Below are 13,434 nucleotides of genomic sequence, written 5' to 3'. Positions count from 1 at the left end.
TGGAAACATTTTTTTTTTTTTTTTTCAAAAAATAGCTCAAAAGAAAATATGTAAAACCATGAAAAACACAGAATTGTGCTGCTGCTTTCTTTGCTAATCAAATCAGTGGGTGTTAGGTTGTAACGATGACCCTTTAGCTGTGTGGCTTATCTATCATTCCATTTTATATTATTTTCTTCCTCATGAGAAAATCAGTGCTTATTATCACAGGTGACAAAACACAGGAGAAACACAAACAGAGAGGTTACATTTAATCACTTTAAGTGGGTTTCATCTTTGCTTTTCTGTTTTCATTCCCAAGCCAGAAGCCTGTAAACCAAGCGAGAGTGCAAATTGCCTTTCTCAGGTGCACATCGCTGAGACAGGCTGGGAGAACAGGTGTGGAGCCCGTGCAAAGATAAATATTAAGTCATTCTTGGTGAAACGGTATTTAGCTAGACAGCTGAAGACGGACTTTTGAAATACCATTGTGATACTGCTGTTCAAATATTGACTAAGTGAACCTGGAAAGGAAGAAATTTTGGTCGCCTAACATAGAATTCCTTGTCTTTTTCTGTCTTTATCTCAAAGACCCAACAGAAGGGGTAGTTTACCTAAGAAAGAAATATGAGCTTTGCTTATGGAGTTTCAGGTATACCTAACGTAGGCTTAATTAAGCAAATACAATTTAGCAGCCTTGCATTTAGCAAAGCAGTCTTTTATGTTTCCTGGCCATTTCTTCTAGGAGATGACTTGCCCGTCGGGCAGATTAGAATATTTACTGCAATGTGTCTTTCATCCCTCACTGTGACTCTGTAACCACGGTAGATGTGGGAAAGTCATTAAACATCAGCATGACGATTTACAAAGAAATAGGAAGTTCAAGTTAAGCAGATATTTAGGATATAGTTTGCCTTCCACATATTTCAACATGTGTTGCTGCATACTTTTTAAGCTTAGCATAATTATTTACACAGCTATGAATTTTAGAAGATGTTTAAAAGCACACCTCAGTGAACTGGGAAAGGAGGGAAACTTACTGGAGCACTTAGCCAGGAGCTTAAAAAGACATTGCTAGTGAGTTTTATATTACCTGAAATCTGTATTTGATAGGTCATTTTGGTAAGTTTTTGTTGTTTTAAATGACTCCTCTTGACACAGTAACCAGTGGTGCTGGGAACGTTCATTCACATTGATTCGTTTAAGCTCATGACTCAAATAATAACTTAGTTGTTTCCTCTCTGAAGGTAGGGGAGGTAATGAGAAGCACAGATTAGGCTCCAAAATCCGTTCTGAGATTCAGATAAGGTGTCCTAACAAAAGGCTTATGGTGAAATGAAAGAGTGAGAAAATAATTGTGCTTTTCTAGGGTAACGTGTCAAATGAGGCTCACCAACTTTTAAAAGACTTTATATAGCTTTAGATAATCACATTCCCTGCCATTTTAACATTGTGATGTAATGGCATCATCATGCTACTTAACAATTAATTTATGCATTTTGTTTAAACTTCCTTTAGAATACATATAGTCCATATAAAGAAAATTCCAGGGTCGTTTTGGGTTTTATATAAATAGCTCCCATGTTTACATGTAAAAAAAATTTTTTGTGAAAGAAAAACAGAGCTTTCAATATCCTATTTTGGTTACATCTCCATAAAAAGTCTAGGAAACAGTGGGATCATCTGTGAAACAGTGGAATCACCCCAAGAACGAACTGTCAGATCGTCCTGTCGTGGCATGACTTGAACATAACCATCCCACGTGAGGACGCATGCCGCACTGGTTGCTGGAACTGACGGGGGCTGCAGTGCTGAATACCTTTGGGACGCTTGGGAAATGTGCCCCTGTTTACAGACGGCAAAAGCCCTTAGCGGTAGGGCCCTGAGATTCTGAGAAACATAAGGTCTGCTTTATTTAATTTCCTCTCGTTTACCGAGAGTCACAACCTATTTTAGTAAATAAATTCAGGAAATTGGTAAAGCACTTTACTCCATCCGTTATGCCTCGGTCATCAGCATGCTTGTCACGGTCTTCCTGGCTCGCGGGCTGCTGTGGCTCACAGCCTTCCCTCACTTGCCTGCAACCAGCTGAGAACCTCCGTGGTGATGGGTGTTACTGAGCTTAAACGATGTAAACAAACAAAAAGGCACACAAGTTGTGCAGAGAAGTGTATTTCCTCTACCTTGTTGGTAGAGATTTCTAACTTTAGAGATTTTCTGTATTGACTCTGGCATTCTTTCCAAATAATTATTTTCACCCCGGGGACTACCCACACACCCTGGGATAGAATAAAAGAAATGATCTTTCATTTGAGGGTACCAGCAACCCGCTCTCCAGCTCTAATCCTCTTTATCCTTCTTCTTTTTTTGGGGGGGGGAAGGGGGTTGTTAAAACCTGAGCTGCTGCCAAGCTGATCTTAATAGCATGGATTGTTCACAAAGACAGATGGATTTTTTTCCTACCTTCATTAGCCACTGAGTGTTGTTTTCCATGATGTTCTCCAGCACTTGCAGCCTCTGCACCGAGTCATCGTATTCTAGCGGCGCGTCCCTCTGCACAGCATTGGACACGTAGGGGCTGGAGGAAGAGCGGCAGTTGTCCATCTCTGGCAGGAGGAAAGTGTAGCTGCAGGACCCATGCTGGACCTGATATTGCTTCTTTCCTATGCTGTCCATGCTCTTCCGAAAGTTGTTATAGGCTGCGGCCAAGACAAGATCACAGCTCAGAGTAAAGAAAACAATCTGCCACATTCTTTCTTCAGTAATAAGCCAGCAGCTTAGCAAACTTGAAGGCATACACAGGTCCAGAGTCCCAAGCTGCTGCCGTCTAAAACGCAGGGCTCCTACGCTGCCATGGCTGGGTCCGTCAATGAAAGTCTTCTCTTTCCTCTTTTTCCAGTAGCAAACTTGGTTTTTAGTGCTGTGTTCTCTCCAGGCATGCAGTAAACTGTCAGATTGCAGTGGGAAGAACAGTCCTGCTCACTTGGGAGGGCTGTGTCAGCTTTTACAGAGCAGCTTTCACGGTCCTTTGTTCCTCTCTCCCCAGATCCTACAGCGCCAGTATCCGAATCAATCACTTTCCTTTCCTTATATGATAAGTTGATAAGAGCAGCCAGACATGTGTAGTGGGCTGCTCCGCCCTCCTGGCTTATCCGTTATCTTCCTGTAGGGGGTCACTAGCCAGGCAACAGGAAAAATCAGAGCAGAATGCCTGCTGTCCAACCAGGACCCATGCTGCAGAAACCCTCTGGGAAAAACCGATCTGTCACAGGACCCGTGGGCATTTCCTAGGCACCACCCCAATTAAGTATTTCCTAGAGAGAGCAGTTGATCTCTTTTGTCTGAAACTGATTTTGCCGTGCTCAACTGGCAAAATATCTGAGGTAATAACTTTAATGTTAAAGTACAATGAAAGTTCCTGTTTTTTCCTTTAGGAATAAAATACTACAAATAGGTCAGGACTTCGGTTTATTTTTGTTATTACAAATAAAGAGGAAGAAGTTTGGCTCCTGTAAACGCGTGCCTTTTCAGAGGGAAAAATAGATTCATTGATATTAGTTGATTCTTGAAACCCTAGCCAAGTTAGAAAAGATTTTCATTTCAAAACAATTGGATAAGAAGATCTTCTGTTATTAAGTCACGTTAGAAACATCAGTTTCTGAGCTCTGACCTTTATTCTTTAAAAAAAATCCACTTGAATATTCACACTAACAGTGCACTGTACTGATTAAGTTCATTACATTACAATAGAGAAATTAGAATTTAAGTGTGTGTGTAGAAAGAGGCACACAAACTTTTTGTTTGTTTGTTTGTTTTTTGTTTTTTGTTTTTTGTTTTTTGAGATGGAGTCTCGCTCTGTCGCCCAGGCTAGAGTGCAGTGGGGCGATTTTGGCTCACTGCAACCTCTGCCTCCCGGGTTCAAGCGATTCTCTTGCCTCAGGCTCCTGAGCAGCTGGGATTACAGACGCACGCCACCACGCCCGGCTAATTTTTATATTTTTAGTAGAGACGAGGTTTCACCATGTCAGTCAGGCTGGTCTCAAACTCCAGACCTTTTGATCGACTCGCCCCTGGGCTCCCAAAGTGCTGGGATTGCAGGCGTGAGCCACCGTGCCCAGCCCACAAACTTCTTTATTGTGTCAGGATTTGTTGACATCTCAGCATTTTGTAACACATTATCAATTACATTAGCCCCCCTTGGTATTAGACTCAGACAAGTCACTTCCCTATTTTAATTAAGCTCTAATGTCCTCATCTGTGCAATTCAAGGGGTGCACTCACAGGATTTTTCAACTTCAATCCTATGGCTCTGTAAATCCTACGAGTCAGTTCCTTTAACAACTAAAACTTAATACTTCAGAGATTAATAATATGTTGACTCACCAGCCCAAGTGTACATAGGGAAAAAGCCCCCTGCCTTTGCTGTGGTTTGTTTATCTCTCAAGGTACAAGGTTTATTATTCCCAGTGAGCGCTGAATACCTGGTACACTGACTTAACAGACCACATCTACCCATAAAAGATCTTTATTTTTCACTAAGCTCTAACCGAAAGACAGCCTTTCCTTTATCTGTGAATAGTTAACGAACAGCAGTGTGAGTATCTGTGACTTTCTCATCCTCAGAAATTAGCTATTTTTATTTGCTGTCACAATACTCTGAACTACATTTTTATTAAACCACCCCTAGATCTTGCTCCTGCACATTTGAATAAAGTAGCATGTGTCTTCTTTTGAGAAGGTGTTTATAGGCTTCACCAGACAACCAAAGGGTTCTGTCGCACAGAAAAGCTGGAAGACCCGCTCTGGAAGGATTCCATCAGTAGAAGAGGTAGTATGATTCCACCAAGGTTCTGGACATGGTTTCCACTAAGGGGACCCGTGAAAGACGCTGTACCCATCCGGACAGTGCTCCGTCGAATAAAGCATGTAGGTCTTAAAGATGACACCTGTGTTAGAACCCTGCTTCTATGTGACCTCCGGCAAATGCTTCAATTCTCGAAGCCTCAGTCTCCCTACTCATAAAATGGAGATCATTTTTTCTCTGTAGGGTTTTTAGGATTAAGATATAATTGTGTGTTTACAAATATTAGTTCCTTTTCTTTACAGGCATGCTCCATTAGATGGGAATCAGTTCTTCCACCATCAAATAGTGTAACTGTGCTATTCTCTGAATGTGAGGCAGTGCCATAGGGTGCGATTTTTTTATTTCCTGCTTGAAAAAGTATATATAAGGTATTAATATCACATATGTGGTTTTACGTTTTTTGTAAGATTATTTTTTGTAGAGACAGGGTCTCACTATCGTTGCCCAGGCTGGTCTTGAACTCCTGGCATCCAGTGATCCTCTTGCTTTGGCCTCCCAAAGTGCTGGGATCACAGGTGTGAGCCACTGCACTTGGCCGGCATATGTGGTTTTAAAAGTCATTCAGTTGTCTTCCAGGCAAATAGGGTAGTTTAACAGGAACAAATAGAAAGTGGGCACACCACAGTACTTTTTGGCTGCCAGCCTTGTGTCAGACACCATGCTATGCACTGGGGATAGAGATGAAGGCAACTGGGTATCAGACCTAAAGAAGCTAATAGTGTATGGAGAGGGAGAGACCCATGTACAAATTGGATGTGATAAGAGAGAGCGGTCAGAGCACACAGGAAGACAGTGATGCTTCTGGACAGATAACGTGCTGTGCGCAGCTGGCATGGACTCCATCCTTTTCAAATCCCCTCAAGTTCCGAACATGGGAGGAACAGCTCTTTGTAGATTACTAAATGGAAATTATCTGAACTAGAGAGTCAGGGGAAGCTCTATTAGACCTGGAGTTGGCAAACTCTGTAAAGTGTCAGATGGTAATAATTTTTGGCTTTGCAGGCTACATGGCCACCATCGCCACCACCCAAAGCTGATGTGGTGCAAAGCAGCTATGGGACAGCCTAACTGAGTGAGCGTGCTGGGCTCCAGTAAAGCTTTATTCGTGATACTGAAATTTGAATTTCTTGTAATTTTCACATCATGAAATATTCTCTGTATTTTCTCCAATCATTTAAAAGTTTAAAAAACATTCTTAGCTCATAGGCTGTTAGAAACCAGGCCTGGACTGGAGATTGCTGGCCTCCGAGAGCCTAGGTGGTCTGTGGGGGTAGGAGGTGCTGGGCAAGGCCGTCCACAGTGCACGCGGTGTGGTGACCGTGTGTGGTTGGCAGGGCTGTCGGCAGTACACACAGTGCAGCCACCACCGTGTGTGGTCACCAAGGCCATCCACGATCTACATAGTGCAATAACCATGTGTGTGGTCAGCAAGGCCATCCATGGTCTACACAGTGCAATAACCATGTGTGGTGAGCAAGGCCATCCACGGTCTACACAGTGCAATAACCATGTGTGGTCAGCAAGGCCATCCACGGTCTACACAGTGCAATAACTATGTGTGGTGAGCAAGGCCATTGACACTGTATGCTGTGCAGCGACCGTGTGTGATCAGCTGGAGAGTGCACGCAGTACAGTGACCATGTGTGATCAGCAAGACCATGGATAGTGCATTCAGCGTGATGACCACGTGTGGTTGGCATGGCTGTCGACAATGCACACAGTGTGGTGACCGTGTGTGGTTGGAAAGGCCATGGATAGTGCACGCAGTGTGGCGACCACGTGTGGTTGGCATGGCCATCAACAGGGCACATGGTGTGGTCCACGTGTGATCAGCAAGGCCATGGATAGTCCACGCAGTGTGGTGACCATGTGTGATCAGCAAGGCCATGGATTATTCACAGGGTATCGTGACCATGTGTGATCAGCAAGGCCATGGATAGTGAACGCAGCGTGGTGACCATGTGTGGTTGTCATGGCTGTCGACAGTGCACACAGTGTGGTGACCATGTGTGGTTGGAAAGGCCATGGATAGTGCACACAATGTAGTTACCATGTGTGGTTGGCATGGTTGTTGACTGTACACGGCGTGGTGACCGTGTATGATTGGCAAGGCCATGGATAGTGCACACAGTGTGGTGACATATGTGGGATCAGCAAGGCCGACAGATAGTGCACACCCGGTCAGTGACCATGTGTGATCAACAAGGACCATGGATAGGCACACAGTACGGTGACCGATGTGTTTGGATCGGCCAGGCCGCACGGTAGTGCACACGGCGTAGTACCTTGGTATGGATTCGGCCAGGGCCATGGGTGAGTGCACACGGCGGTGGTGACCATGTATGATCAGCCAGGCCATGGATAGTGCACATGGCGTGGTGACCATGTGTGATCAGCCAGGCCATGGGTAGTGCACACGGCGTGGTGACCATGTATGATCAGCCAGGCCATGGATAGTGCACACGGTGTGGTGACCACCGTGTGAACAGGGGAGAGCTGCTGCCTCCTCAGCCTTCTGTGTGACTGCTTACAGGGGCTTACTAAAGGGATAGAATAGGTGCCCAGAGAAAGTGCGACATTGAAGTGAATCAGGGATGCCAGGTAGGGAGAGGGGCCAGGAAGTGGCCTGGGGAGCTCAGAGCTGTGGCCCCTAGGGAAGTGGAGACAGGGTCCATCAGGCCACTGACCAGGAAGCCTGAGGGAGCCAATGGGAGGCCCCTGAAGGCATTAGGTGTAGAGCCTGGAGCTGTGGGTGTCCAGTAACACCGCCATGCAGCCTGGGGGTCTGAGGCCACCCATCTGGGACCTCTTCACTCTAAATGAGGCTTGACTGGGGGGGTCTCAGAACTCCAGAGAAAATCTTGGGTGTCCCTCCCTGCTGTACTTCAGGCAAGAGGCAGGTGAGACTGTCAGGTGAGAAACATTGTCACAGGTTCCCAAAAGCCACCTGCCTACCCACCCAATTTTTTTCCGTAATAGTTCTGCTGAACAGCTGTGCATAGTGCGATTTATTTCCTTAATCCTGTTTGTTTTCTCCCCCATATTGTGTGTCATCAACTGACATTTCAGAGGTTCCCATGTGTTCTCTGTGGAACTGTCTCAAGTTCTTATTACCCTGGTTGACGACACCAGAAAAACCACAGCTACCTACTCCCAGAAAGAGGCCAATGTTACAAAGAACCTCGTGGCCAGCCCTTTTGGCTCAGTTTGCCCAGTTGGAGGCCCTAAGGCACAAACAAGAAAAAGAAAAGCCGAAGGGCCTCCTGAGGACCGTGGAAGTGGGTGGTGTGTGGCCCCATCACTGGCTGAATGTGGAATAGGACTCATGACAGCCAAACCATCCCAGGTTCCCCCAGAGTGATCCATACAGCTCTCATAAGCAACCAGAAACCAAAAACGGATGCTAAGTCAGCACAAAGTGGGGCAGCCCCCAAGCTATGGGTGGCCAAACAGAATTTGCAAGTGGGCCCCCGTGGCCCCTGCTGTTGTCCAGCAGGCCAGTTTAATACTCAGCATTTATCCAAATCAAGGGATGGAAATGGGGCCACCAGCCTGACCCAGGCCCGGGGTCGTTTTGCTTTTCCAACCTGTACAGTTCCAGCAATGCACTGGCCAGCATGCAATTTGAAAAAGCCCTGCTGAGCTGAAAAACACATGGAAAGGGCTCAGACATACTTAAAGGTACATTGCTGCCCTGCGTTTAAAGGGCAGTTTGTTCGGACATCGTTTTCCATCAGGCCTGGGCAACCCCTCCTGAGACTGTCTCCCATCCTCAGCACGGCCTGGCCGGCTACAGGCTGCTTTCCTCCCACCACCACTGCCTGCAGGCCTGGGAGGCAGTGACTGCTGCAGGCTTATTTGGGCAGCCTGGCCTTAATTTTTGGAAAGTGCCTTGTTGATGTATGAGGAACTTCCAGGGCTGAAATACTTTAAAAAATGAAGCTGGGACACTATGTTTTGATTTTAGCCATTTGCAGACAGAGGGGCACACTCGGGACTCTTGGGCGCCTGGCACACTAAGCTGGGAGGGACTTTGGAGACATCTTGGCCATCTAAATCAGTCAACATGTTTATATACACAACTTAATGTTCGGTATACAGGGAAAACCATTAGAAGGTTTGCTGCACATAAAACTGTTGTTAAAGTTATTTTTATTACTTCCCCCCACAAATTGTATGCAATAATTAATAAGAACTAAAGTCACAACTGGCACAACACCTGCCCCCCTGCCAAAAAAAAAAAATCTGCTTTCTGAAAGCAGGCTCCCTATATAGTGATTCCTTTATATGCCTCCTGGAAGATCTGTTTCGACTCCATTTTGATATACGTTGAACCAGATTTGAAGACCCACAAATGCAGTCTAGAGCCATTTTGCAAAAATGTTGCTGCATCAACCGTTACCATTCCCCCAGAGTGGCTCATCATGTTACTAGTGTTCAATCCGGACTTTGGAATGCTAGGAAGGATAATTCCAGCCACGGGATTTCGAAAAAGTACCAAAGGAAAGCCCCTTCAAGTTACTGTAAAGACAGAAGAAAAGGAAGAAAAGTATAAACACACACGTATAAACATGTAAGGTAGCTTTTGTCCCTATACCAGATAAGGAAATCAAGTCTCAGTAAAGAGAGAGACAAGAATTCCCTTAGCCAAGTGCCTGTATGTGTCTGTCTTTTACGTTAATGGTTATGAATTTAAGGAGAATTTGAAGCAATAATTTTGCCCCTCTTTAACATGGCAAATACAACCTCCTTTAGAGATCGTCAAGAATCACGATGCAGTACTGGCCGTCACCTCTGTGCAGCACACACACACATCCCGAGTGACAGAATCCATTTCACTGCCAAAGACTCTTAGCGGCCTTCAGTCCTCTTGAGCTGGAGCTGCTGAGTCTTGTATGGAAGCTCACCGGACATCCCATGTGGACCTCGGGCATCTGAGCCAGGACCATCCTACTACAAGTGCAGAAACCACATCATTAATGCAGACCTGAAATCAAATTGTTACTTACTAGCTTAGGACAGAATCCTTGGAAATCCAACATACTGTCCAAATGGATCAGCTAAGCTGTATATGTACATTCTATATACCTTTTCATTGTTTGGGCTTAAATAACTTTTCTGCTTTGTCCCGTTTAATTTCATCCGATGTGGATCGCTGGAAGAATATGATGTATGTTTTAGAATAGAAACAGTTCGGAGATGCAGTTTAGCACCATTTCCTGTTCTAGTTGCAATTAAATATAAATATAGCATTTGACATAAAATAGCTGGCCCAATATATTTAGAATACAAGTTAAGTGTCATCCGCTTGGAATTGGGCATTGACTCCGCAGAATTCACCTTTGTACAAGGTGAGCAAATGTATATTTTGTTAAAAATAAGTATCTGACTGCCAAAACGGACAGAAAGCTCTTTGCCAGATGTGTTTTCAGGCCATTTCCTTTCCTGGGAAACAGCCATTTCCCCCGCATTATAGTTGTGTTTTCATTTGCGGGTAGATAGAGTAAGCGCAGGAGTTAAAGGACCCAGGCCTCCACAGCCGAGGCCTTATCTCTGACAATTATCTTTCTCCTTGCAGCTGTGTAACTTCTGTTTGACACAGAACCACAGAAACCCTGTTAGTGGGAAGGATCAGAGTCAACAGGAGAAAAATCTTCATTGTTCATGTGACTTCTCAGGTGCTTGGCATTCTTCTTTAGGTGGTTTATGGACGTTCCAAGTACTCATTCATTCTAACTTATCTGTGTTCATTGTGAAATTGTGTGTGAATGACATTTAGAGCAGATGGATTGTTGTTGTTGTTGTTGTTGTTTAAAGAAACTTAAGAGATTCCCGAATCTTTCCCAGTTTGTACTACCGCAAACCAGCATAACATCTGCTAAAGAATTTCATATTTTAAAGCTGCATTGTATATCATATGGAACCTTAAGGACTTTGAAGGGAAGAGCTTTTTATTTACTAGTAGCTTGGGAAATATCCAAGTAACTATTTTTTTTTTTAAAGAAAAAAATTCCTTGCGTTTTTAGAAATAGTTTACATGACTGTTATGCTGTTTGATTTTTAAATATTTTCATTCTCTAGTATTATTATGGAATATTTTATCTTCCCATCCAAAAAATGCCAGAAGGTCAAGATACAAGTCACAACATTAAAAGGGAGTGGATACAATTCTAAAACAATAGATGAGTACATTTGCCTGATAGTATTTTTGCCAGTAATTCTGTGTCCTGTTTTCTCGCTGTAGAAAGAAATGCTAAACATTTTTTTTCAATGGATTGATGTCAGTGTTTACTAACATGACCTGTGTTAAGTCAAATAAAGTCTTTCCTTTGACAAACACCATATTTCACGAGTGGCTTTGAGGTAGGCTTATTTGTTATAATTCACATTAAATGTTCCCAAATTCATTTCATAAATGTTGTAGAGATCTCAAAGTCCGTTGCTTCTAAAAAATATGTCCAGTTTCTTTGTCATAACCATACTAATAAAGATCTAAATTTCTTAGAGTGAATTTTCATTTGAAAGTGGCTTAATGCCAACTAGATTAATTCTTGTTTAATCTAAATTTATAAAATTTTTATCTTAATTATTGAGAAACCTTTTTAAAAAAGAAATAAAAGTGTCATGTGTGCTATTTACATTAAGATATATTATCTCTCTTGGTTATAGGTTAACATAAATAAAATTGCTTATGTCAAAGAAATAAAAAAAAAAGCCCATGACCTCCTTTTGGTATCCCTGTCCATCTGGCAGACTTTATATGAAAAAATCTTCCTGTGGGAAATTAGGCTTGATTATAGACTTACAAGTACAAAAAGGAGTTTTTGAAGAATTATATTAGAATTATAATAAATAGTTACACATAAAAGGAAGGGATGTTTGCTTTTAGTGTATAAAAATACTCCTTGTCACTCTTGTCCCCTCATGAATCTTAGTTGTCTGATGATGATTCAAGTCTTTCCTAATAATCCAGAATGTATTCCTCCACTTTTTCTCTTAGAAATGCTATTTCAAGCAGTTTGTTTGGTACCCCATTAATAATAAAGCATACTTCCCTAAAATGTTCCATTTCAAGTAAGGGGTCTAAAAGTCAAAGACAGACTGATACAAAAGAGAAAAGTAAACTGGACAAAGACTGAAGAGAATTTTAAGTAAAATTTCAGTATTAAGTTCTTGACATCGGTTTCCCTCAAGGAAAAAAAAAAATCAATAACGTATTTTGAAAGCCTGAAAACTATTCTAGTAAAATATTTACAGAAAAAAATAATATGTACATTCCTCCCAAATCCTGATGCACGTTTAAATCACCTTTTTTATTTATAGATCAAAAGTCTTGCTTGACTACAATAAAATTTAAAATGGTACCTATTTAAGATGCAAGTATCAAATCCACTTGTAATACTCACTAGCTCCCTCTGCTGATCTCCTATCAAGTGACAGGCAAATCTATCCATGATTATTATTACAGTTGTTAAATGGAAATAATAGGTAATTTAGGACCTACATCAACTGCAACTAAAATACAACCTACAATGCTTTCATTTTAATTTTAATGCGAAAGCATATCACACCATATACAGACGTTAAGGATAGATGTGCACACACACGGTGAAAAAATACTTTTAGGCATTGATTTAGCATACACAGACCTAGGAGCTGTCTCTATATGCTCAGGTGATAAGGTTACTACTATTGCAACAGCAGAAAAAGAGGTTTGTACTGTCTGGCTTCATGAGGAGCCAATTTAGAGACCCAATCCTGCTCACCCCAAGCTTACAGTCTAACAAGGTGAACAGATGTCCCATCTTGATGCACAAGCATTGCTGCATAAGGCCCTGGATAGTACAGGAGGGAGCTCCCACATGGGAAGCCTCCCAAACCACGTGAGGGCTACGTGAACAGCAGGAATAGTTTCACTGTTTATTTAGATCCACATTGTTACTTATTTAAGAAGAACATACTCTGCCCTTTCTCCCTCCCTGAATAAAGACCAAAACTGAGGGAAATTACATTCCAGACTGAGAAAATTGCCTGTGCACTTAAAAAATAAATAAATAAATAAATAAATAAATAAATAAATAAATAAAAGACAGGACCATGGAACTTAAAAGAAAGTAACAATAATTGAGCCAAGAGTGAGGAGATGGGTGAGTCTGAAGATGCTGTCTGGAACTAGCTGCTGCCGAGTCTGCTTAGGAATTGGGTTTGTATCCTGGACATGAAGCATTTGGGGCAGGGGAGTGGCCTGATGTGACTGGGAAAGGACCCTGGAGAGCTGTGTGCAGAAGGGGTGAGAGGAGGTGTGAGTAAGGCAGAGAGACCAGAGCAGAAGCTGCTATGGTAATTCAGGTTAGATATTATCGTGGCCTGTGCTAGAATATTAACATTGAACTCATGATGTTAAAGAGGGGTGGTAGGCCGGGTGCGGTGGCTCAAGCCTGTAATCCCAGCACTTTGGGAGGCCGAGACGGGCAGATCACGAGGTCAGGAGATTGAGACCATCCTGGCTAACACGGTGAAACCCCGTCTCTACTAAAAAAATACAAAAAAAATTAGCCGGGCGAGATGGCGGGCGCCTGTAGTCCCAGCTA

At 42.9% G+C, this 13,434-nt stretch overlaps 2 protein-coding genes across 3 annotated transcripts in view; one reads left to right on the top strand and one right to left on the bottom strand.

Moving 5' to 3' along the window:
- ANGPT2 (angiopoietin 2) overlaps positions 1–3,322 on the bottom strand; it is a 65,429-nt gene extending 62,107 nt beyond the window's left edge. The window contains exon 1 of one of the 2 annotated variants that reach the window (XM_017854316.1): positions 2,443–3,322. In XM_017854316.1, coding sequence (XP_017709805.1) covers positions 2,443–2,775 — 333 coding nt within the window. In that variant the 5' untranslated portion in view covers positions 2,776–3,322. The remainder of the gene's footprint in view (positions 1–2,442) is intronic. The other variant, XM_017854317.1, reaches the window with a different exon arrangement.
- Positions 1–13,434, top strand: part of MCPH1 (microcephalin 1) — a 246,742-nt gene that overhangs the window by 161,733 nt on the left and 71,575 nt on the right.

Source organism: Rhinopithecus bieti, unplaced genomic scaffold (assembly GCF_001698545.2).
Source record: "Rhinopithecus bieti isolate Rb0 unplaced genomic scaffold, ASM169854v2 scaffold_39273, whole genome shotgun sequence".
Taxonomy (NCBI): domain Eukaryota; kingdom Metazoa; phylum Chordata; class Mammalia; order Primates; family Cercopithecidae; genus Rhinopithecus; species Rhinopithecus bieti.
Note: the sequence above shows the minus strand (reverse complement) of the source record. Positions and strands in the feature narration are given on the sequence as shown.